A 26,816-nucleotide genomic window follows, 5' to 3' on the forward strand; every position below is an offset into this window, starting at 1 on the left:
TTAACATGAGTTCTTAAGTCATTCAACAATAGCTAAGCATAATTATTTACACTGTAGTCGCAGAATTTCTGAGAGGAAAAAAACGCTAGGCTTTTAGGGAAGGAAAATTGTAGCAATTACTGGCCTAGTAGTTCTTTTTTAAGTAATGTTGATGTATTTGAAAGGAATTTTTTTTTTTTAACTTCTTTAACATACAACACAAGCTCTAATGCTGGAATCAGTCTGCACACACTCACTTCAGGAAGCAGAGGGAGCTGTCTGATGGCAATTACAGTTCTTACTGCCAGGGAGCCAGGTCACAATTAGCAATCTGGGACATCATAGCTTGCAAAAAGACAGGCCTCATATGCTTGGGAAGACAAAAGTAGACACATCACATTATACTGTAAGATAAAGCTGGTATTTAATTTATACCTACAGAATAATTACATTTACATTTGCTATGACTGAGTAAAAACTAACAGCTACTCACTGACATGTGGTATTTATAGTACAGAAACTAAACTTGATACTTTTGCAGTGGGAAAATCCCCCACACCTCTTCTTGAAAATTTGTAGACTAAAATAGAAGAGCCATGATGTCCAAAACAGTATGAAGAAATACAGTACTCCTGTAACATACCTGAGTCAGGTACAAGTAATAGACTTTTAAAGTGCAACCAAGATAAGTGAACACAGTGAATTATTGTAGCAGCTCACTTACTGGCAAATTAAGAGTAGTGGTTATAATGAATTAGTAAAAGTCTTTTTTTCTCCACAAAGAGGAAATCCTGCTGTAATCAAAACAGCTGTGGTTCTTTAGTTCAGCACTGGTAAACCCAGCATGTGGAGGTCTGCTGCCTGCTGCCCAGTGAAGCTGTACTCCCCGAGATAACCAAGAGCTGTGCCAGCGTGTTAGTGATGGCCAGTGCTGTGAGTGTGGCAGGAGAGTGATCACCTGGAAGAGACACTCAATAAGGGCCTTGTCTTCAGAGGGTGCTCACAGCCAGAAAATGCAACAAGGAACCACAAAAAGCCTCAACCTAATGGAAATAAAGAATTTATCTGGTGGTATATCCACGAGAACGAATGTCAGTCTTACACTGCGGGCAACCTTCCCAAAAGTAAAGGAAAAGCTTAATTGAGATTAATGGTCTTTTTTGCTGAGGCCCAGGGGAAGTCCTAATAAGGCAATGTGTTAAACAGTGAATGTAATTTATAACACATGCAAACTTTAGAAGATATAAATAGCATATGACACTGAATGAGAAATGTCTTATGCCTTTCTCACGTTGCTTTTTAGGGACACTTTCACCTGTTGGATTTAAAAAAAAAAAGTAGCATTCAAGTTTCTATTTTTTGGAAGGCCAACATGCCTGCTTTATGCACCAGCATAATTGAAACTCTTAATGATGTCACACTGAGTAGACACTGCTTCAAACCAGCTTACACTGTGGCCACAGATGATAGACTTCTGTAATCTAAGCTAAAGTAATTGTACTTACATTTGTTGATTTTGCTTGCAGTGACATTTTTTCTAGGTTTTCTTGAATGTTAAACTTAGTTTTTCTCCATTTCCTATCATCTGCATTGATCTTACATATTTGTGCTCACACAGTCATGACATAACACCTTTCCACAAAAAACAAGGCCATAAATTTTTATACAGTAATTCCTGCATCAAACCAACCATTTGTAGATGAACCAGACTGGTATCCTGTTAAAAGGTATGTAATTTGAGAATTTCATATGATAGAGATTTAATCATTTATATAAATATCCAACACACACATACTTTAAAGGGTAGGGGAAAATAATTTACTGTTTCCTTCACTATATACTTGTTCAATATTATATTTCAACTGTCCTGAAAAATCCTACACAAAAGAGTCATCATCGTGCACAACTTTTTTTTTCTGATACACACTGAGTATGTAAGGCATGCACCCATCCTTCTCATTTATACCAATACATATAAATACATTCACAAATACACATCTCAAGTATACTTATCCAATCTGAAATAATTACATTCAGATGCTGAACAGAGTACTTATACATAGCAGAAATAACTCAAGGTCTTCAGCTTTTTCTGTTATCATCATTACTAAACAATGTTCCATTTTCCCCCAGTAGATAGATCTATTGAAGCAGAGAACCAGAACTTGTTTCTGTCTTTACCAGGTCTACTTAAAATCCTCTTCTTGCATCTACCTTTTCTTCTAACCAAAATTTTAATTTTGCTTTGTCCAAAAGTCTGATTCTTTCAAATACTCAAAGGAAACAGAAATCCTTTTGCGTTTTGCAGCCATCCTTCCTTTCATCCTTTGCTTTCAGACAGTGCTTGCATCTTGTCATCTCCTCCTCTCTTAGTTGTTGCTCTTGAGTGAGCAGTACTCCCAATTCATGTATCAGCACCCTCAGCATAACTATCATAACTTGCAAATTATAAAACACTACAGAAGAAATCCAGGCAGGTGTAATTCTGTTGACCACAGAGAGCTGTGCTAACTACACACAGCCTTGTTGTGGTCCTAACATTTTACTGAACAGTCTGTGCATAAGCTGAACATTCCTTAGTACTCACACCATACAATCATCTTCCCTAATTTTTAGTGCTCTACATGATGGTATTTGTATGCTACACTAATTGACTTAATAAGTTTCTTTGTGTGTATTTTTCTCATGACTAATTTGTTTCATAAAATATTTAACTTAAAAATAGAACTGTTCTTAAGAAAACTCATCCTAATTGAAGGATGTTCATCCTACCCTAAAGCAATCAAAATAAAATTTCCTATATGCTGTTAAAATCAATGACAGTTCTACAGATAATGCATAGAGCAGCAATTAATCAAAATTTATCTATACCATGAAAAAAAAATTATACTTTAATGAATTCAAAATGTACTCTTATTTTTCAGTCTATTTGGTGTAAAAAAAAACTGAATTATTTTATCTCCTACAAGAGAATAGTAGATTACCCCAAAGCATGGTCTAGAATCCAAGATTTTAAAGCACATTTTTCATATTACACACAGTACGAATGTCTCAACAATCCTGTCCAAACTGACCAAGGTTCTTGTGGTGCTTGTGGCTCTTCCTCAGTCACTGTTGGTACAAACTCACATTCAATCCACAATTAAATTAAATAGTTGCCTTAACATTTGCCTTACTATTTTTAATGCGAGGGATAATGTTGCATGGCTTTTGTCTCATATTCTTAAGGAAACAAAAGATCTCACAAAAATTATATGAGACAAATTACTAATTTTTAAGATAAACTTTTATTGAAAAATTAAAACTGCATTGCATAACTTCTTTATAACTTCAACATTTCTTAAACCACAAAACAGAGATTCTGTTTAAAAAATCCCTTCATATTTGTCACCATTCAAAAAACAGATTATGAGCTAACTTCATGATGATTTTAAAATTCTGGATTATTCCCAAGGCCCCTGCTTCTGGCTATCTGCCATGAATGGTATAATCTATCTTCTCTAAAAATTACCTTTAATAACACAATCAGAATTTTTCTCATTCAAAATCACCAGCTGCTCTTGATTTTTATCCAGTGGTCAGTCTTTTCCAAATAAATGATATCATTTCATAAGCACTGCAGCTACCGTTCAGCTAAGATCTTGCCTATTGTTTAATTGATCTGAATTCACCCATGCAAAGTTACACTGATTGTCCCTGTGATTTTAAAGGCAAAATTGCTAGCTCAAAGTGTATTTTAAACCTCAGAAAAACAAAGTTGCTCACCTGGAATTAAAATGCTTTACATTAGTCAATATTCCTGTATCTCCATACATCCTAATCTCTCACAGTCAATAGCATATGGATTTAAAAGAAGGAAAGCTCCAGGTCAGCGTTAGTCTGAGAAGCTGTGGCACATTACTTAGGTGGAAATGACCTAATAAGAAAAAAGATGAGTTTTCTCACTAATGACTATAACTGCTCTGTTAAAATCAGTTAACCAAGTCAGAAACTGATACAAGCACGGTGCCTGTTGAACACAGTATATCTAATAGGAAAGCACCCCAGAATCTGATATTAGAATCAAAAGCTTTGCAAAAATCCAATGGTGGTCATCTGTGTCAAGACACAACGCTGCAGAAAAGCAAGATAAATGCAGTGGGTAGGAAGGTAAATTTAAGCCCTCTGTCTTTAGAGACAACACCTGTGCATTGACTGTCTCACTTCCAAAACAAGCAGGAGGAGCTCCATTATTCCCACTCAGCTGCAAACCATCAATGGCAAAAGGAAGAGCCTCTGATGCTTTTAACCTTCAAAACACAAGATACTTCATAAAGGAAGAAGCAGAAATTTTAGTGAGCAAAACATTATACATGCTCTGAGGAGGTCTAGATCTGTTTCTGACTGCATTTTAGAATAAGGGTGTGCTGTAGGAATGCCATCAGCTGTATTATGGTCCTTCCTACAGCTTCATGATCAGGATGAAGATGGTTCTCTTCACCTCATTTATTTGCTTCAAGGAGAATTAACAGCTCAGATGCATTAACTACTATTAGAATGTTGAGATGGTGATCTGGTTACAGGGTTCTTGAGGTTAAAATATTAAGGTTTGAGGACTGGGGGGAAGATAGAGCTTTAGTAATACCATTATTGATAAGGGAGGTGGAGGAAATCAGGAATTCCCACCTAAGAACTGGGGAAATCATAAAAACCATGGTGTTTGTGTGGAAGACTAAAATCCTCTACTGAAGCTAAGTCACCAGTCATACGTCTTTGGATTAATTATATTTGCTCATATTGTTTCTAATAAACAAGAAGGACTGAAAGAATTTTTTCAATCTTCTGCAGCTGCCCTTTGAATAAAGTAAAACTGAGACCAGATTTCAGACAGAAGTCTGAAATAAAAATGTGACAAGTGCTTCTTCAAAACAAGCTTCTTTCTGTACTCTAAGAACAGCTCTCAATGAGAGGTCCTCTAGTTTTGATGAATAGCTGGTATCTATGAAGAATGGCATTCAATATTATGGAAGTTAGCACTAAAGTCAATGTTTATGCCAACTACACCTGTACTGCAGGCCTCAGGTCATACTGCATGGATGTTTCCATCAGGAAATGTCAAGTATTGAATACACATTAATACAATAGGCTTATAATTGAGCAAGATTGAGGTTTGAGATCAAGAAGGCAAGAAACCAACTACACTGTCTTGAAAAAATTTAATGAAAGGAATACTGTATTGGTAAGATTACTAGGGGGTTTCATGATATATAGTACCAATGCAGATCAATTTAGAAAGTCATACTTACGAATCTAAAGGTCAGTGACAAATTTACAATAATTTTTAGCTTCAACTCGATTTGAAGAATAGATTTTACAGAAGATTTTGAAAGAGGAATAAGCAAGAGTCTTATGAAAACCTGGAAAGACTGTGCTGTAGGAGACAGCATTTACTGTAACAGCTTCTTCCTTCCCCCTGTGCTAACACAGCCACAAACGTGAGACACCATCCTCAAAGGACAGCCAGTGGGACCTGCAGGATGGAAATCTCTCTTACCTGTAGCCGTCCTTCCACAGGACTGACAGGGGCCAGAGAGACTACAAAAACTGCATGGCATGACTGTGTTTCACTGAAGGTTTCTAAAATAATTCAATTTTATTACTGAGGCAGAGGGGAGGCAAAAAAAGCAATTAATTACTGCTTTGCAAAGAATCACATATGAAAACACTTGAAATTAGCATATTCCATTTATCACCATGACACTAACTCAGTGAACAGAGGATTATTGAATCTCCATTTTGTTCCACTACTCTGTTACTAGTATGGACTTTTCCACTCAATAATATTGATTAGCTAATGATTAAAATTGATCAAGCTGCAGATGAATCTGGTGTCTATACTTTGAAAAGACTAACCAGTTGAAATTATTGGGACAAGCTGGCTGTACTAAAAGATACTGAGATTACTTTTGGTTTTATTTATTTTTGAAATTCCATTTCACTAAAAGAATGATGTGGTTAAAACTCCCACAGAATTTAGTTAAAATGTCACAGAGGTCAGTTCTGAAATAAAACTCAAAAACAGGGGCCTTGGTTAGCAATCAATATTCACTAGAAGAGCATTCAGAACACTGAACAGTCTGACATTACAATAAATAAAACTGAAATTTCTAATAATTCTAATAGATTAAAGGGATCCCATAATTTGATAGTCTATACACAATGTCAGAATTCCTTATCTTCAGTAAAATTATCTGTAAGTTATACTTTAAGGGCACTAGGATTTAAACAAAAGTGTCAACTAATATTTTCATATTTTTTCTTTGGCTCACAAAGACACTAAAATACCATAAACATTATTTAGAACTTCAATAATATATAAATAGGTTACATTACAAATGGAAGAAAATACAAGACAACTCTTCAGCATGGTAAATCTCTGCATATAAATAAGCAAATGTTTCAGATTCCTACAATTAAACAGTTATCTTGCTGTAAAACTATTACATTTAAATCCTTTTACACAAAGTAATTTAACAATAATATACACAATCTACACAAATTAACCTCTAAAAATACAGCAATAATATACCTGTTACAATGACTCTGCTACTGTCATCCCCTGATTTGACACTAAAGGGCAAGTACAACTATTTTACTCAAAGGTGCTCTTAGACATTGCTGTTTTGTATGTGAGAAAAGCACCAACAATAAGATCTAATACTGTTATACATTTTCTTTAGCTCCTAAGAATCTACATTTTAGAAATGTTTCTATATGTCTATTTCTGTCTGGCAGAAAAACTTGTAGCACATTATCCACATCAAAGTTGTTGAAGGAAAACTTAATTTTCTTAAAGTGGAAAACATGCTGTGGCTTCGATCTAAGTTTATAACCACTTTATATATATATATATATATATATATATGTATGTATATATATAATTATATATATTTATTTATACTGTACATATATACTGTGCAGAGTTCTTAATTTGCTATTTTAATACCTATTAATTTTCTGCTGTCTACAATAAACAAGACCAATGTAAGAGTCAATAGTACTTCAACTTCAAGATAATACATTTTCCCTCAATAATATGATCTACCAATACATATATATTTCAGTAGCCTATAGTTGTTTTGTTTAAGGATGTCTTAGGAGATTGCAACTTACAGAATTTCCTTTAAACATGTTCTGCAGAACTGGGTTTAAAAAATAGCCATTGCTGGAAAACAGTGAATTCAAGAAATAAATCATTCAACAACTACAGCTCCTGCCCCAGCCTCTCAATTTCCTCAATGAGGAAGTCAATGTCAGACTTAGTTGCTGCTGGGTTTGAGATGACCATTCGGAAGAAGTTGACTTTATCGCCCTGAGGCTGATATCCAACCATGGTGGTGCCTGACTCCATCATCAATGCCTTGATTTTCGGTGCCACCTTTATCATAAAAAAAAAAAGAGAGAGAGAGAGACACACACAAAGACAGAAGAAAAAATTATTCTTTCCTTGTATATCACAGCATTTCTTAATTCAGAATAAATAAATTGACAGGCATTTGTTTTAATAAGAAATGTCTGTAACAAGAAAAAGCTTGGAAAACTAAATATGTAAGATTGGCTATTCAAAGAAAAATTGACAACAATAATATCCATCTTTTTGATTTACAAATTAATAGTATCCCAGAGTATTCTCTATGTAATAATTTTATATATTAAATGTATATCTCATTTCTTTGTGCTGAAGATTTTTTCATGATGAAACATTTGCTGCTTCTGTATGAATGTCCACTCCAGACCTTCCTGAGGGTAGTGGATGTTTTCCATGAGAATATTATGTATTCTCAAAGTATTTTGTATGGGGGTACAACAATGGAAATTTTTCAACAAGATCTATGTCATAAAGAATATTTTTTGTTAGGATAAGCCATGGAAACCTTCCATTAGTTTTGCAGTACTGGGCATTTACTGCAATCTCACTTCCTTGGTTTAATTTACAAGGAATAATGTTCTGACAGTCTTAATATTTGGTATTGACTAAGCCCAGTTTTTCCATCCAGACCTTCATTCTCCTGCTCTAGTCTCTGCCAGACAAGGTCAGATGTCTGGCTCTGTCACTGTTTTGTAGAATGCTTTATGATGGCCTCTAACATTTAACAGGGTTAAATCAAACACCTCATCCCTCTTGCTGTTTCTTACTTCTTACCTCTATCTTCCTCTATTCTCTCTTTTTTTTTTGGCAATTTATTTATCTAACATGGCACTGGTTTGACCCAGGAATTTTACCCAGGAATTTCTATTCTCTTCTATTCTCTTCACCCATTGTGATGCAGCCATTAAATCCTCTACAAAATCTCCCAAGTTTGCTCATTCTTCTCCCTTCCTTAACAAACACTTACACACACAGACACAAAGAGCAATTATTTTTGACACCGTGATATCATTCCTTTGTCTTCTAAATGTATTTCATTCCACTTCTATCTAAAACACTACTAGAAAATCACTGTATTTTGCTTCCCTCAAGTCCTGAATAAGATTATATCTTTTCTGGTGGTGCTTCTATGATGCCTTCACTTTCCTCTACTACTTCAAACAAATGTATCCCAAAGTCCTCCAAAGGGTATTCATTTTCACTGAAATGCATTAATGCATTGGCATTTAAAATCAGAATAAATACCTGAGAAGGAACTCACAGGTTTTCATGTCCTTTACCTGTCCAAGCATTTTCAAACAATCACCCTCTGTTTCTCTTGTAGATAAGCTGTCCTATCCAAAGAAGACTGTGATGTCTGTAGGCCTAGCTACTTTTTGAAGGCTTGTAACACTTTGAGCACAGGATAACTGAATATGTTCTGAATATGGTTCTATAGGGAAAACATTACTTGAGCATCAATATAAATAAAAAACAAAAGTGAACAAATATCAAGGTCATTACAAGCAATGGAGAACTGACATCTCAGAATTTGGAATTATCTTTTTAAGTTTAACCAAAAATACTTACCCTGTGTAACTTTTCTCTTCTCTCATCAGAGTCTGGCATGCCCCTGAGACTTGGAGGAATATACCAGAAGCATACATTTGTATGCTCTGGCTGCAAAAAGAATCAAACATACGCATCAATTAAAAAATTATACAGATCATTCCCACACTAAAGGCTAGTCAGTAGCATATTTTATCACAGACATGAAAGACAAAATATAGTATTAACTTTCCTAGTCCTGCATGTTAAACAGACAGAAACAGACTACAGTACTGCTGCTTGCCTCTGCTGCCTTAGATTCTCTATACATTGTCCCATTCACAATATTTAGGTTGCTAATGAAGTGCGAATGCTTTTCACCCTTGTGCGTTTCTATGAGTAACTGTTTTTCAGGATCACAGCAAGGGCAATCCAATTTTCCTTTCCTTAGCAAAGGGGGAAATGAAGTTTATACTATGATCCAAAGGTTTCTGTATTGGCACTAGCAAAAGAATATACAGTAAAAATAGCAGATTCTCAGTTATGTACTAATAATCTCAGTATGAGTAGGTTGTATTGAGGCAATCTTCATGCCCTAAACTGAGAAGGCCTCTGCAGAAGAAGAGGAGATAAACCTGACATTTATGGTAGAAAACCACATGTATTTGACAAAAAATCTGCTCAGATGCCAATAGTCATGTAGTTCTTTAGAAAATCAGAGCAGTTTTGCATAGCTGTCTTGAAGAACTGTGAGAAGCATGAAGGCATATATGGCTCATATATATGTGAAAGCAAACTTACCTGCCCTTCAAAAACCATCTCAAATTCTTCTCTGTTTTTGATTTTAGTGTAGAGATATTCTGCCAGCTCCAGGCATTTATTGATCTGATTTTCAAATCCTACTGTACCCTATTTTAATAAGAAAGTAGGTATTAGTTATATGGTCATTTTTTTTCCTGCTCTGATGCAATCACCTTTTTGATAAGTTTCACTCTTAAATATTTTCAGGCAGAAAACACTTAACAGTATTATTTTTTGTAAGTTAAAAGTAGCATTAATCAACGGTTAAAAAGTGGCTAAAAGTGGTCCAATTGTAAGTCACTATTTGGCTTGTCTCATTTTAAGATAATTTATTATGAAAATAACAAGGACTTTCACTATTTTTAGTAGATTATTTTAGATCTTTTATATTTTTTGGGCTTCCAAAAATATTATGGATATTATGTCCTGGCTTCACAGCTGCTGCTGAAAGACCAGAAACTTAGAATGGGAATTCAGTTGAAAGTGTAAGAATTGGGAAGTAAAATACTTCCTCTGAACAGTTTGCTAGAAATGTGCATTTAACCAGCAAGCAAAAGTCTGCAATATGTTTACTACGTCACTTGCCTACCCACTGATATCTTGTCAAGGTCATAATCCCAGAAAAAGTATATAAATACTGTTAATAAATAGTTGGGGGGTTTTTTAAGTACACTTTGTACATGAATGAAGAAGCAAGCATTTTCTCCCAAAGTGAAAATTGGTTTATGATTTTAGAGTTTATCATTAGATTTAATATCAATTTCATTTTAAAAATTAGACTCTGGACAGGTTACCCAACTGAATTCCCATTTTGCCAGCAGAAGATCAAGAATAACAGTAATGAGATGACTGTAGATAAAGCAATAAAAATGGAATGTGTTTTCTTGACTACATGAATCCTCATCTTGTGAACATGTAAGCCTGGACAAAAGCCCATGCGTAGAATCAGCCATCCAGGCATACCACAGTAGTACCAGAATAACTGTGGAATCATCACTTGGGCAATGCCTGCTCAGAAAAAGGCCTTGTTTTGAGTTAAAATGTCACTTATAAAATCTATGCATTGAAATGTCATATTCAAAGGACCCTTGTAAGTCATCAAGGCTGCCCTGCTGTTACAAGTAATCTGTCATAAAATACTATCCAAGCATAGAGCATCACAACAAGAGATCATCTTGGTGCCCTGCACTCAATGGCTTTTCTGCAGGACTCATCTAGTGACTTAAATCTTTCTTCTAATTGCCATCTGAATTTACTGACAGCTAGCATTGTTCTACAATTCACATAGTTCCTTTCTGAGTTAACACTTGGATATTTCTGTGTTTAGAGATTGCAATGACACAAACATTTATGTTAAAATGAAGTATTCCATTACATGACACTTAGAAATTAAATAAATACATTTCTGGTTTTTGAGCTAAACTTTTGTTATTTACCTTTGCTTTCCACATCAACCAGAATTTGAAAATGTCTACATGTCGACCACACTGTATTGCCTTATCTCCAGTGTCATAGGAGACATCATACTGTTTGTCTGGCTGGAAGAGATAGCCTGCACACATTTGATTGCAGCCTTGAAGGATACCCTACAACAAAAAACATGTACACTTACATGACTTACCTGGCATTTGTGCATGAGAGAGTGTACACATTAATAATGTGATTTCAAACTTGTACAGGAGGATTGTTCTTTGATGGGACATATTATAACATACTGACCTTTTATTTCAAACCTGAGCCACAAAATTAATTTCACTAACCTAAGGTGGCTCTCTTAGAAGTCTCTGAGTAGCCATATGGTTTTACACACACAAACACCCCCCTGAGAAAACATTCACAGATTCATTTGGATACTTAGCTTGTGATATTAGCTTTACCCACTTCAATTTCTAAGGCTATGTTCTTTAAATTTAAATTTTTGATTTGTTAAATTACATACTGGAATAAAGCTGTGGTCTCTCAATGCAACAGATTGCTACACAAAATGGAGTGAAAAAACGTAATTGAAGGTTTAAACTTTGTATGTTGTTCAGCTTTATGACACTTAACATTAGTGATAAGTATAAGCACAAATGACATAAACTGGACATTTTTTGCATATAAATAAATATGGTTCACAGACCAATAGAAATCTAGGGACTACTGGTAAAAATGCCTGGTGGAAACATCAAGCAGCAAATTCATGTATGTTACACGGAAGTCTTATATGTGACATTTCTAAAATTGTTTGATTTCCTTTAGAGTTTAAAACTGCTTTTTGCAAGAAACTTGAAGACACCAGTGTGTCTCATAAATACAAAAACATCTATCAAAGTTCTCATACAGAGAACAAAAACTCTTGCCAAAATCCTGCAATAGCTGGCACAATAAGCATGCATGCCACTAAACAAAGGCTCATGCTTCCCTTCCATAGGTGAGTTTTACAAAGGGAAATAAATGCTGCAGTCCTCAGTTTAGAGATGAATTGTTTGGAAGAGCAATGGCAGACCTAGGGCTGCAGCTTCCAATTCTTCCATCCCAGTTCTATACATAGGGATTACTGCCTCAACTAAATGCTTCTAGTAGCAATTGGCATGCAAGAGGTTAGTAGACAACATCATTAGTCCTATCCACATATCATACCACATATTATATGATTTTCTTTTTTTATCATTTAGTAAAAATATGTATTGCTTAAAAGAAACAAGACACAAGGTTTTCCTTTAATTGATGACAGCTAAGAATCTAGATGCTAGCCCTAAAAGAGTCATAAGACCAACATGTTTTCTTTTCAACAGAACTGGGAAACTTCTAAACCACTATGTAAGGTAAAAACTTGCTTCTTACTTAAGCAGTTTAGACTGTGACCAAGTACTAAGGCCAAGGCTCTATGTTCAATATATCACAGAAACAAGGGGGCAGGTGCTCAGATGAAGTACCTTAGCATGGCTCTGTTGTTGCTATCAGAATATGCAAAGATCCAGCAGGTGAGGATCTGACCCATGTTGTTTACAACTTTAATTAAAAAAAGCCAAAACCCCCAGGACAGATAAAACAGCTTCCAAAACACAATGTAAATCCACACAATTATTCCTTCCAAAAGAAGTTTTGAAATTAAACAGATTTTGCAGTACCCTCTTCAAAAGTAGGGCTTGATATTTACTTTTTCTTTTTTAAACGTTTAATTATTAAATATAAGGCAGACCTTCTCCCGGACAAGAATGGCAGAACATTGTAACAACACTCCCATCATCTTGTGTGGATTCCAAGTGACTGAGTTGGCTCTGCAAAAAAATTACACATTCAGATAGGTCTGGACAACAGAAACTTAATCTGAAGCAGTCACCTTTGTTTTCTGCTTTCAGCTGGAAATACATGGAGTTTTGACCATGATGATATCACTATGGGTATTATTGCTGTCTTAAGTGTCTTCTTTCCCAGCTATGCTGTCTGGGAAAGGAATTTTTTTTTGTGTTAACATTGCAATGTCAGACTTGTGATTATTTTATATTAATACCAGCTAATTAGTATCAGACTGATTAGCTAATACAGTAACATCATCCCCAGATGAGTTGTCTTCTACAAATAGCTCTAATAAAAATAAGAAAACCTCTTTGGTATGTTCTATCGATTCAAGGTACTGATGGGGAAAGTGGGGGTGTCAGACAATTAAGGGACTAATATGAATTGTGGGAGAATACATTTCTTTACTGAACAGCTGCTGGAAAAATAGAAAGGAAATAAAAAGATTTTCTGCATGCTTACCTGCTTTTCCAGTTAGAGCCACAGCCCTTGCTTGTCAAGCCCATGGACTGTTAAAAGGCTCTAAAACTTCACATCTTATCCTACCATTCTCTATGTAAAGCTTAAAATTTCTTACATGTAAACACAAGTCAATGCACAAGATCACCTAATTTACAAGTCAAACAGATGTTCTGTATTTTAACATACTATCCTAGACAGTTTAATGGTGACACTGAAATAAATGTGCCCACGTTGCACATCCATTGACCTTTTCACCCCAAGTAATTAATTACCAAGCGTCCCCTTGATTCACTGCATGTTCCCGAGAAGCAAAGTGCATAATTGTATTTCACAGACTATGCATGTGTTTTTACAATGTGGTTGAAAGAAAATTAAAAGGTATTTCCTCCTCTTCGACACCCTGCTCTCAGAGGATCCAGACACAACCACAGTTTCTCTGTTTCGAGCAACACAGTGATGTCTTCACCCCAGTTTGAGGACCACTGATTTCTAGATACAATTCCAATCCCTGTATGTGCTAGATTAGACTGTAGCACACCTCAGCTGAAGGAACAGTGCAGCCTGTGCTGTACCTGGGGAGCTCACCATCCATCTGACATCAGCTGCTTATGCAGTGCAAACCAGCAGATAAATAGCTCAGACTTATCTTTTAGAAAAACTCCACTAACAGTTCAGATGAAGCAGTCAGGAAAAAGGAATTTATATAACAACTTATTTCCTTTTGAAAACACCATGACTTCAGTTTAGCGCATTCATTTAACTTTCAGGGTTTCAAACAAAGACAATTTCAAGTCATTCCTGACGAGGAGCATTAGGTTTATGTTAACATGAAGCTGTCACTCTCTCCTCAGTGCAGCCCCCAGCCAGAGGCTGTCCCACCACAGGCAGTCCCAGCTCTGTGCCATGGCAGCATGCCAGCCCTCCATGCCAGTATGTCCAAGCAGGCCAAGTACAACCTGTGTTATCAACAGAGCCCAGCTGGGGCCCATGACAGGCAATTACCCCATACGCGTGGGCCCCATACCATGTTTGAAAACTGTATAGCTGACTGGGAAAGAAATCATTTCACGCTTCATAGCCTGCTGCTTTCTGTATTTGCTTGAAATTATGGCCTTAATTAGCACCTCAGGGTTGACCTCGGGTCAAAAGGGGTGTGCCAAACTCCTCTGACCAAACCTCTGTATCTTAAGAAAATTATTTTGCAATGCTGACTTAATATTAGACATGTTGTCATGAGTCACAATTAAATTGGACTGGGCAAAGGTTGATAGGATTCTGCTGCCTCAGGGTACTCCACACCACATGCTGCTGTCCTTGCGACAGAAAGGTCCCCATGGTTTTGGTGCCACTCCTTCCATACACCATCCTTGATGTTGTACTTATTCTTCACTTACTGCATGAGATGCCCAAACCTAGGATAGTTTGTTTGCCCTAAGGAAGAGCATTGCTCACTATACTCATGTTACAATTTTACACAGTGCCCATATTCAGAATGGCCGACTCAAGGGAGCAATTTGATGCTAATTTAAAAGTACATGGATAGAGATTGCTTCAAATATTTTTTGCTTCCCTGAAGGCTGATACTTGCAATAATGGAAAAGATCTAAAGTTTGTGATTCTTCATTGCTTTTCTGATTTTTTTCAGATGGGCACCATTTTGTGGCAGAGTGTTTTCAGAGGAAATCTAGAGATTAACACACCCATGGGATTATAAATATAGCATCTTCTACATACTTATCATCATTGCATATGGGTACAACTGTGCCAAAGACTATGCCTGGAATGACTCCTGAGTCAAAATTGTAAGAACCAGAGGGAGGGTGACATTCTCACTCTGCTGTCACTACCAACACAAATGCTTTGCCTCTTTAAATTTGATTCAATCAAAGGCTGGCTTCTGGTCTCAGTGGGCATCTTGGTAAGCTGGGTTACGTACCTGGGGGTACACACATGCTCTTTTCTGCAGATTTCACTCTGATTACAACAAGAGCTTCCTCCTTGTTTCATGTAATCCCCATATGGCACCAACACACAGGCCCCTGTGCCCTCAGACAGGTGACATCTGTGAGCCTTTCTGGCCTCTCTGTAAATGACCTCAGTCTTCTCCCTGGTACAGCAGAAGTGTAACAGCTCTGTCTATCATAGTCCTTTCAAGCCTTAAAGGTACTGAAACTTGCCCCTGAAAATTGCTGCTAATTCAGTCTCTACCTCCTCTCGTTGTACACACCTATCTATTTATGTGTGTGTGTGTGTGTATGTATAAATAAAAGTGATATAAGACTAAGCATATGTATGTGTTCCATTTACAGGACACTCATGAACATACACTCTTTATTTTCCAGAAAACCTGCAAACATCTTTCAGGCGAGAACCTCTACAAATTCCCACTGTGGGTATTCATGCTCAAACACCTTCCCTGGATCCCTCATTTATCACTGGTATTCTCAAAGCCCTACATTTCAGAGATTGTCTAGCTCTCGCACTTCATTTTTTTCTTCAAATACTTCTCCATCCATTTCCAGACTTACGATCGCTCCAAAGCTATGCATAGAATCATCTCCCTTCCTTTTTGCCAAATAATATCCTTGTCTTCCTTCAAATCTGCTGAAAGCTTACCTCTCACTCAATGGTACATCACAGATTTCTTCTGTAGTATTGTTTCCATCTCCCTAGTCTGAACCTTTCCCTTTTGCCTCGCTATTGTTTAATTTAGGGTTTAAACTCCTCACCATAGCAAAGGAACAATTTCATTAATTGTTTAAGTGTCATGTACCTTGTGAAAATACTTTAAGAACAGAATTACAAAGAAGCCCTGAGCAGTACCTTTCTATTCCACTCAATTTATGACGGTGCTTTCGGGACATTAAGAGTCCACCCCCCCAGGCAGCCTGGAAGAGACAGAAAAAAAGAGAAGATTCATTTTTTTGGAAAAACTCAACAGATTTTAGTTTATTCAGGGTCTAGTAATAAATATTTTAATTCAAGAAAAAAACATGTAAACTGAGATCCTCTTTTGCCTGACTAGCAGCACTTTTTTGTTACTTACATCAACATGGAGCCAGATGTTGTATTTTTCACATATATCTGCAATCTCTTGTATTGGATCAAAGGCTCCATAAACTGTTGTGCCTGCAGTTGCATTTACAAAAAGAGGAACATATCCCTACAAAAAATAAAAAAAGCCAAATATAAATTGAAAACACTTTCAGAGAAAAAAAAATGGAAAAAAATAAAAAGGAAAATAATTCTAAAAATATTATCTTATTTTGTAACCTAAAAATGTTTTATAAAGAATATTATTTTGTTCAATCTCTTTCAGTGAGGAGATTCAAACAATGTAGTGGAAGATGAGCAATATTCAAGTAAATTTGGGACTTTTACAGCAGTATTAACAAAAATTAATTAAATATGATTTGTAAGTCATTATTTGAAGGCTTGAAATTGTTCCTTTAGTCCTTATCTACAAATAAACAGAACAAAGCAGAAAAAAAGCAATGTAAAACAAAAGCAATAAATGAGAAACTATCAGATCAAAGAGAGATAATTTTGAATTAGATGAAATAAATGTGAACTGCTATTTCATAGTGTTCCCAAATGTAAAGAAGTTAAGAAATTAAAAAAAAAATCTTGATTTCTCTTTGGTTATTTATTAAAAATTCATGGGTTGTTCCACTGCATTGATTCAAGAAATAGCAATTAATGCCTAAAATTTAATCTTATTGTCTATATTTAACAAATATATGTGCTACCTACATGAAATCTATAGGATTTTTAAGGGCTCTGTACAATCTTTTATGGGTTTGGCTAAACTTAAAAGTTTAGATAAAAGACTTTATGTTTCCATGCTTGTTTCCATATATTTCCAAACTGGAAGTCATTTTTAAAAATCATGAGCTACAGTTGTGGTTCAAGAGTTAAGTCTTTTGGTTTTAAACAGAAAATGGAAACCTTACCAAGACATACAAATAATTCTGTAAACAATACATGAATGTATAATTAAACATATAAAATACTGTTATTGCATTTATATAATTATAATGTTCTCTTTAATGTCAACACTCTGGCTTCAAAGGAAGAAGCAATTTTACCAAGCCAAGCATTTAAGCACCAATTTTTAAAAACACAAACCTTTTCTTTTGCTTCCAGAATTTTTGCCTCCAAATCAGCTGGTATTATTTTGCCTCTGTAATTATCACAGAAACAGAAAGGCAAAGAAAGTTAAAGAATGTATATGTAAATAATAGCTGCAGTTGAAATAATTTAATAGGATTTTCTCAACAGGCCATTAGCAACTTGACACACTGTACTAAATCAGTCCTTAAACACAATAAAACAAATTTAACAGATGAACACATTTAATTCATCAAAACTTTAGTATTCATCCTACCTTTCATTGCATTTTATCAAAATAACATTGTCTGTTCCAAATCCAAGTGTAGCTCCAGCTTTCTTTATTGAGTAGTGACTCTGCAGCAAACAAATGAACATGAAATGGAGTGGTTCTTTAATGGTGAAGCATTTTCACAACATATGCCATGTTACAACATATGTTGTGAAAATGTAAACTTATGTAAATTAAGAATTAGCAGTGTATTAAGCTCACATGCTCTGAGGTAAAGAGAACCAGTTTAGGGACTGCAGCCATGCCTTTGGTTTTAACTTCAGGGAAATACTTGTAGCGTGCAGCCATTATGCTGTACATGTTGGAGATCGCTCCTCCTGTGAATGAACAAATAAATTATTAATACAGTAGTGATAATGAAAACAAAAAGTATATTATACCACAGACATTTGTGTCTCATTTGCATAATGCCGTGAAAGTGGCAGTGAACTATGAAAAAACATTTCTCTGAAATGCACTGACATCTGTCTAAATAGCACAGGACAGACTCTCAAGAAAGCCAGAGTAATAATCAGAATTCCCTAAATGCCATCGCTTCCAATTGCTGTCATTTTGTAACACATTCCTAAAAAGTTCAGCTTTCATTGCGCTGCTTTTGCATAAACTTGTTAGCAAGAACAACAGGAACTTATTAACTTGTCTGAGATTGAAGAAATGTCACATATTGGATGGATTTATTCCATCTTACTGTAGACATAGAAGTAGTTGCTTAAAGGTAGATTTCTACAGCTGAGCTATTTCTTCTAAACTCCCTCACAGTCATTTATGGGAAAGAGGCATGTCACAGGCTATGATTCACCTAATTTATTTTCACACTTAATTTTGAAGAATTTGAATACAGGGAAAGCACCTATTTATCTTGGTTTGCTGCTAAAAAGAGCCCTGAACAATTAGCTCAGTTCTTTGGTGCAGACCTCAAGCTTTAATAAGATCAATCTCACCCCTAAGCCTAGGATAACTTCTTCCTCTGAAATTTTGTCATTGATGAGAACACAGAAAGATCTGTATTTTTCTAGCAGATAGGAATGGAGTGCGCACTTTATGTGGGCTGTTCCAAAAGGAGGTGATTTTGTCCTTTATGCTCTGTGACAGGATGGTATTCCCTCATGCCAAACCCAGAAAAGTCCTGCTGGGCACCCACATTGTCCACACGTTGGCCCAGCCCAGGACCTTCACATGTTTCATCACCAGTCATTTCTGTCACTGCTGACTGTCTTTATGTTCCTTGCATGGGAAGACACATTGTCCTGGTCTTTATACTAGAGTCATACTTGTGAATCTATCAGATTATATCCCAGATAACGAGTCCCAGGAAGCGACAGACAATCACAACCTTTTCCTGACTGTGAGCCCAAATCCTCACTGACCACCAAAGAAACCAGTACATGATTTTTGAGAACTTCCACTCAAAAGAAGTTGTGGTTGCTCAGCACCTCCAGAAATGAAGCTCATATAAGGGGGTGTTTAAATGCCTAACTGTGTACTGTGGTCAAGTTTTAAATGCCATAGTACATAGCCATACACGGAGATAATTTTTTGCCCCAACTATTCTGTGGGATGTTTAAACAAAGCATTCCTACTTCTAAATTGCACATAATGTGAGTATTCAGACACAGCCTATGTTTATTTTAACTTTTGAAATTTTAGTCAAACCACCAGAACAGAGAAGAAAAACTCACCAGGTGAGAATATTCCATCACCATCTTTGTTTGACCATCCAATAATCTCTCTCATCTTTCGAAGTGTTATTTGTTCCATGAGGACAAAGACAGGAGCAATTTCATAGGTAAACCTGCATGGATAAAGCAAAAATACCAAATAAGCACAATATAGATACAGATTCTAAAAACACATGATAAATTCCCACACTGTGATCCTTTGTTAAAATGCTTGAGGTTTCTAAAAGTTCCTGTAACTTGAGGTCCTGATCCTGAAACTTTACCCAAGCAAAAATCCTCAGGAAGACAATATTGGAAGTACTGATGAATAAAAACTGCAGTATTAGATATTTTGCAGCTTTCTATATAGTGAATGTAAGACCTAATGTTCAACATCATAGGGCTGCTGACTCCTGTACAAGTTTGTCCTTTAAAACAACTGTTCCCCAAAGTGGGATAACTTGTGGAATATTTCCACACTTGTGGAATAACATACTACTAAATCCTTATGAAAACAGTGAACTTCATTGAGCTAAATAAAACCATAATTAGAAGTATTGAGCTAGGGTTTCAAAGTTGAAATATAATTAATTATGTGGATTTATTCTGTTGATGATCTCCAAGGACAACTTACTTCTACAATACAACGTGATCAATAACTGTCAAGAGTAATTACAAATGATGATTTTCTAATTACCAATTACCAAAACCAAGTCAGCAGTCAACTATTGTATCCACTTAATGAGGGCAAAAAACATTACATATCCTGGCATGCCCTGATGTCAGAGTCAGATATGTGGATGGAAATTGACAACCATACAACTATTTTGGTGATCAAGTAGATGGGCAAATTACTACTACTGTAAACAAATTCTGCTTGCTGTGTGGGGGGAAAAAAGTAAGGGGGAAAAGGAAGCAGAGAGAAATGAAGAAATCAACCTCTGATTTCCAAAGGAATCTCTGAGTATGACACCCCGACACTTTGGATTTGACTGATATTCTCTGCTTGAATAATTTTGCCAAAACATCTGTGTTGTCTCTTTAATACTAAAATGATATTTTGAGAACAGGCACAGCAAACTTGAACGAGACATGATATTAAGAAGGGAACAAGTGTCTGAAAAAGCTTGTCTTTTATTTACAGCTACACTGATTGCTTCCACTGTTAATATTTTCTTCAATTTTTATGTGTCCTTAGTCCATCAGAAAAACACCACCATTATTTTTAAAATATTCCCTTAATATTAAAGATTTCTAATTTGTTTAATTATTGTGATTGCTATTTTGAGAAGCCAAAATACTACTTATTATCATTAGAAGTGGCAGAGACAGTTCAGTACTGATCTGAAGTTTGGGTGCTGCTACTATTTACAAATTGACAAAATTAATAAACCAGTGTCGGCTAACATTGTTTTGGGGTTGTTTTGGTTTTAAGCACTGCAAGTCTAGAATATATCCCAATTTTTATTTAGGCAGAATGATCAACTGATGTCCACAGGAACTCAGCAGTCTATAGATCACAGTAGCTCAATACAAGGTACTCTTAAGTCAATGTGATTATTTTTTTCCCCACCAGTTTAAACACATTTTGGGTTTTGTCCTGAGACCTTGCACACTGAATTTTGAATATATTTAAACACAAAGAAAATGCTACTTATTTATTCTATTCTGTAGTTATTTTCTGAATCTCCAAGAACTGACAAGAAATAAATGATAGTAGATGTTTATAAATGACAAGGCCAATGAAGCTATATTAGATGATGGCTATGAATTTACAAATCACGTCTAGTTAAAGTTCATTCCACCTTACTTGTTTTAAACTTAAATTATTTTGAAAAGTTCTGTAAAACCCAAAAAATATGTTTGGCTTACAAGGAACCATCAAACTTTAGAAGCAATATAAAAAAAATGCTGATTAGATTTTCCTATCGTTACAACATTTACAGGTATTTCTGTGAATTAACTATTGCAGTCATGAGTATCAGCTCTTTACTAACAGAATGTACTAACTGGTTTCTTGGTAGAAGCCAGTGCTGGCATAATTCTGCTCTCACATAAAGGACAAATCACTTTATCAGACCAAATTATTCTAGCTACCATTCTCTTGTTGGCCAGCATGTAAAAAGCAGTCTGAGAATAAACACAGAACATTTTACATCAATTTCCTATTCATAAGCATATCTGCACAATACTGAAAACACCAATGTATTCCCTTGTCTCAGCTAACAGCAGGCATAAACAGAACTTCCAGATAATATTTATTTTTAGCCTCTGTTGGCTGCTGCATTGTGACAGAATGCCCTGTGTTACAGAACTGGATGAATAATGAAATTCTGAAATTCCCATGCTGAAGGTCTCATGATTAGAGATTGAGCTATGAATAGCACATTGATACATTATTTCCAAGTCAATGGGGAAAGCTTATTATGTTTATTTTTATATATTATCTTCACAGTGACACTTAAGTAACATTTCCTAATGATAATTTAAAATTTTAAGGGAGTACAGATGTTTTGATTACTCAAAACTCATCTACAAAAGAAAACACATACTTTTAATTGTTCATAAATATTTTAAGTATTGTTTATCTGTAGAAAAGAAAAAATAGCATATGAAAAACATCCCCACTATAATTCAATGTTATGGTTGCTTTTGTGTTATGTGCTCATGTAACTGTAATAGGTTGGAACGGTTTCTAGGTAAAGGTCAAAATCTGTTCTGGTGACCTGGAACACTGCTCAAAACAAACAAATACTATGTTCCCCAGAGCTCACAGAGGTGATTTGGTTCTTTTAAATAACCTTCTCTGTCAGTCTTTGAATCATATTTCACAAACATCTTGCTTTAACCTTATTTGCAATTACTGTGTTACTTGAAAGTACACCACGTTGACTTTGCTTTTCTGAAAAAAAGGGCACACTAAGCCTCATGCTAACAAATAGATACTAAGTTTTCATGTTCACAGAGAAGTATTTTCAAGATACATTCTTTTTTAAAGCACAAATGGTTGAGAAACTAGCTATTTAACAGCTTACTTTCAAAAAAAAGGGAAAACATCAATTAAAAAGTTACTCTTTAAGAACTGACTAAATGAGTGCAATATTAATGATGCCAATACTTCTTTATCCTGTCACAGTTTGCCACAGAGGTAAATTCTTTTGTCTTATCAGATTTGTGTAATTTCACTGATTACAAAAGGGTAACTAAACTGGGATAACTAAGTTAGTCAAATGGGCTTGGGAAAAGTGACACTGATATATTGGTCACAGAGAAACAACCTTTAAGCAAAGTTTTATTTAGAAATGTGATCAGAATTGTTTTCACTTTTAATTGTGCTGCTAAAAAGGCACCTCAAAGCACTTTAAAGCTTTACTATACTTGTTTAATAATTAAAACATGTATTGTTTTTGTGGATGTTTTTGTTTAGTGTTGGTTTTTTGGGGTTTTTTTGTTAATTGCATTCTGATGAAAAAATTCATCATAATAGCTTACACTGACATTTACCTCTCATTAACTCTGAGGTCAAGAAAAATTAGGAAAAGTTTCTTATTTGATGCATTTAGATGTCAAATTTTACTTTTTTATACTTCCCTTTATTCATTTACACATGACTTTATTAATCTTAGACTAATTCCTTCATTAGCATAAAATTATTTTTCAGCGTAACATTTTTAATCATTTTGAAGCCACCCAGAAACCAGTTCTTTACTATTACATGAACAAAAGGTATTGCTTCAAGCCTACTATCCCTGAAGTCAACAGTAGAGAAGAAAATAATTTTTTCCATATCTTGTGTTCTAGTGTTAACATGTGGATAGCTGTAGACCTGTTCACTCTAGAGACAAAGCTTTTTTAAAAAAAGAAAAACATAGAGAAGATTGGTCCAAAAAAAGTAATTTCATGCTATTATATTAAAAATCATGTTTTACTTACCATGTGCTCTCAGATATTTGCATTTCTATTTATAAGAAACATAAAACTGTTCAGTTTTATGTAATTATTTTCATTGTCTTACCGACACATTTAGAAAAACATGAGGCATTTTTCTGGAAGATGGAACATTCATCATTTAAAAATGAAAATTATTCATATCTGTGACAATACCTATCTACCATGATACATACATGGCAGCCTGTGTAAGCACCAGTCCCAGACACTGGTGACAAGACACTGCTTACATGTTTGTGTTAGCAGTTGATGTCAGCCATTCCCCAGCCAAACCAATAATGTCCAGTCCTGTGGACAGCTGATTGAAAAAGCGAGGGTGACCTGAAAAGAGAATTGAGAGCAACTTAGAACAAACTCCACCGGTATGTCTCAGGTTTCAAATTTAAACTATCCACCTTTTCTGACACAAATCACAGGTTTGTACTCAGAATATTTGCAGCAAAGTTCTCAAAGCAAGTCCTGCTTATGGGGAGACGGCCAACATTCACGGGTGTCTTATTACAAACTTGAAAAAATGCTTCGGATGGGAGATCCTGTATTAATAATTTGCTTTTAAAAGAGAACCTCAGAATCGACTGTGGCTGTAAACACCCCCGGGACCTCCGCAGGTGCTTGGGCTAGCCCATTTCCAGAGCCTTCTTCCGACCTCTGCCGTGCTGTGAGCTCGGGAGAGGAGTACACGGTGGGGGTCACCCTTCTGGCAGTAACAACCCCCAGGTACCGGGGCTATTTGCATTTCAATGGAGGAAAAGAGGAAGGCTCAGGCGCTTGAACTGCGGCTGCAGGAGTGACGCAGGGCTGCGGAGGAGCCCGTCTCTTCCCGTCTCACGGGAGAGACGTTTTGCGGGGTCTCGGCAGCAATGTCCCAGCGCTGCAGAGGAGGGACAGGGCCCCGCAAGAGGCCCTCGACTCGGGCCCTTTCCCCACATGGTTTATAAGCTAGAATTCACCTCCTTAAACAGTTTACTGTTGAACGGAAGTAAATCACATCCCTGTGTTTCACCAGAAGTTGCTTTCATAAGCAACAATCCCGACTCTTGGGGACCTACTTTTCTAGCACGAAGAGAGGAAATTCCTAACAACTGGTATCGGGCGCTGAGGGGAGGTGGGAGGTGCCATGATTTAGACCTCTCTGCTCTCTGGAGAAGGACACGCAGATAGCATACTGGGGACGGCCCCAGAGGAGAGGTCAGCTCTTGACGCCTGGAGGGGACCCTGTCACGTCGGATTCGGTTCAACACGAGGAACATCAGCATCTTTTGACATGAAGAAACAAATGCGATTCTGCCCCGAGCGATGTCAGCAGAAATCTTTTGGAGGCGCTGCCACATCGCGACGCTTCCTGAGGAGGACACGCTGCAGCCGGGCTGCTCCCGCCCGGGGAACTCACGGCTCGGGGCTAGAGCCCAGAAATATCTCCGCGGCTTAGCTGCTTGCTTCACAAATCAGCACTTCTCTCCCTTTCCAGGACACACTGACTGGCAAGCTATCTTCAGCGACATTTCGCTGACCTCCCATAGCTGTTAATGAGCCCATGATCTCCTAAGGCTGGGCTGCAGATTCAGACCCGGTGACTTTGAAGGGAGCTTGAGAGAGAATGCGAGCCCCAGGAGCCCGCAGCAGAATGCGTGTCCTGGGCACTCAGGCGATCCGAGCAGCACTTTAAAGCTGCACCAGGCACCGCTTTGAACAGAGCTTGTGTCCGGTCGGATACCTGCCCCTCAGGTCCTGGGGACACGTCCTGCTGACCCACAGAAGCTCCAGGGGAGGTCGGGGTGAGGGGAGGAGGCTGCACGACTTGCGGCACAATAAATAGCAGAATAATGGTGCAAGCATACAGAGCTCAGCCACTCTGACTTAACCTCAGGCCACCTGTCCAACACCCCACGCGTTTGGGAGTGAAACACTCTCCCCTTTGATTAAGAGTACAAAAATCAAAGTATACTCCTGACTCCACTGAATCGATCAAACCATCATGTAAGTAGGAAAAAGGACAGAACACTACCCGCCACATCTGTTGTCAAGATTTTTTTCCTTGAATACACGGCACTGGGTCTTCACAGCTCCAAAACTAAGCACAGCAGAAAGCTGCGGCCCGTCCTTCAGGAGCCGTGGCTCGCAGCTGCCAGCCGGAGAGCGCCGGGAAACAGCCCCCGGCCCGAGCTCCCGCCCTCCGGCTCCGCGGGGAGCTCGCCGACCGCTGCAGTCGAACCGAGCCATGCCGAGCCGTGCCGAAGAGGGCAGCCGGCCAGGCAGAGCTCAGCAGCTCTGAAACGCTGGAGCAAGGGTGGGGACAGGAAACTCGGCGCGCTCCATTACCGCTCCAGTTCCTGACCCGCTTGGGTACGTACGGCAGTCAGGGCTAGTTGCCAGCCAAGATTCCTGTGGATCTAATCTAAAACAATTCAGGCCAAACAGCCCGAGAGAGCATTGACTTTGCTGTAGAGCCTGGCTGCAGCTCACCCAGTCAAATAAGTGATTACAACCCGGGATTTCTGTCTGATTCAGAAGGACCTGGATGGGCGGGGCTTCTGGGTAATGGGCTGAAATCCACAGGGTTCCTTTATTGATGATTCCTAGGATTCAGTCTCTTTTTCATTAAACGTTTGATGAACATAAAGAAGAAATATTGCAAATTCTGTGTCATTTATGCCCTCATTTACCTAATGATATTGCTCCCCGGAGATACAGACAGCTCGCGTTTCATCAAGTGAAAGAGATTACGTCTTTAAAACTTGTTTCTGTGGTCTAAAAACAGCACTGAGCCCTACCTGGCAGGGACGGATGGTCATCAATAAATGAAGTTTCTGAGCAGAAACATTTCCAGCGCCTGCAGCCAGCCCTGGAGCCAAGTCTGTACGCAGGCACAGTCACGGGTGTAGAGAGGGTGTGGGCTTACCTCCGTGAGCTGTCAAGCTCTCTTCACCGTGAGCCTGAGAAAAGTCCCAGGAGGGACTCGCAACAGAGTAGTGTACAAAAACCTACCTGTCCTCACTCCGTATTTCAGTGTGTCCCGACAATCCACCAGAATCTGCTCCAGGGACTCAGGGTTGTCCGAAAGCTCTAGGTTGAAGCCCTCCATGCCCTCCAGGAGCTGGTGTGGGTGGTGGAAGTCCAGCACTTTGGTGGATCTGTCAAAAGTCTTCCTCACGTAATTGAGGAGGATGTCCACAACCTCCAGCAGAAACTGCATGGTCTGCTCCTCACCATTCTTGGAGGGCAACAAATCTGTGGGGCAAACCAGCTGTCAGCACTTGCTTTGGGAGAGAGAAGCAGAGATGAACCAGCCTCGGCTGCCTGCAGCATTCCAAGGACCTGGAAGCCGCGGTCCCGGCACTGCCTGGCTGCA

General features: G+C 37.4%; 1 protein-coding gene across 2 annotated transcripts in view; it reads right to left on the reverse strand.

Moving 5' to 3' along the window:
* Positions 1-1,206: 1,206 nt before the first annotated feature.
* GAD1 (glutamate decarboxylase 1) overlaps positions 1,207-26,816 on the reverse strand; it is a 35,008-nt gene continuing 9,398 nt past the window's right edge. For both annotated transcript variants that reach the window (XM_030952241.1, XM_030952242.1), the window contains 13 exons: positions 26,453-26,695; positions 23,698-23,788; positions 19,541-19,653; positions 18,063-18,178; positions 17,847-17,926; positions 17,588-17,642; positions 16,506-16,622; positions 16,283-16,347; positions 12,900-12,978; positions 11,152-11,301; positions 9,716-9,823; positions 8,957-9,046; positions 1,207-7,396 (listed from right to left, as the gene is read on the reverse strand). In XM_030952241.1, the coding sequence (XP_030808101.1) occupies positions 7,223-7,396; positions 8,957-9,046; positions 9,716-9,823; positions 11,152-11,301; positions 12,900-12,978; positions 16,283-16,347; positions 16,506-16,622; positions 17,588-17,642; positions 17,847-17,926; positions 18,063-18,178; positions 19,541-19,653; positions 23,698-23,788; positions 26,453-26,695 (1,481 nt within the window). In that variant the 3' untranslated portion in view covers positions 1,207-7,222. The remainder of the gene's footprint in view (positions 7,397-8,956; positions 9,047-9,715; positions 9,824-11,151; positions 11,302-12,899; positions 12,979-16,282; positions 16,348-16,505; positions 16,623-17,587; positions 17,643-17,846; positions 17,927-18,062; positions 18,179-19,540; positions 19,654-23,697; positions 23,789-26,452; positions 26,696-26,816) is intronic.

This window comes from Camarhynchus parvulus, chromosome 7 (assembly GCF_901933205.1).
Source record: "Camarhynchus parvulus chromosome 7, STF_HiC, whole genome shotgun sequence".
Taxonomy (NCBI): Eukaryota; Metazoa; Chordata; class Aves; order Passeriformes; family Thraupidae; genus Camarhynchus; species Camarhynchus parvulus.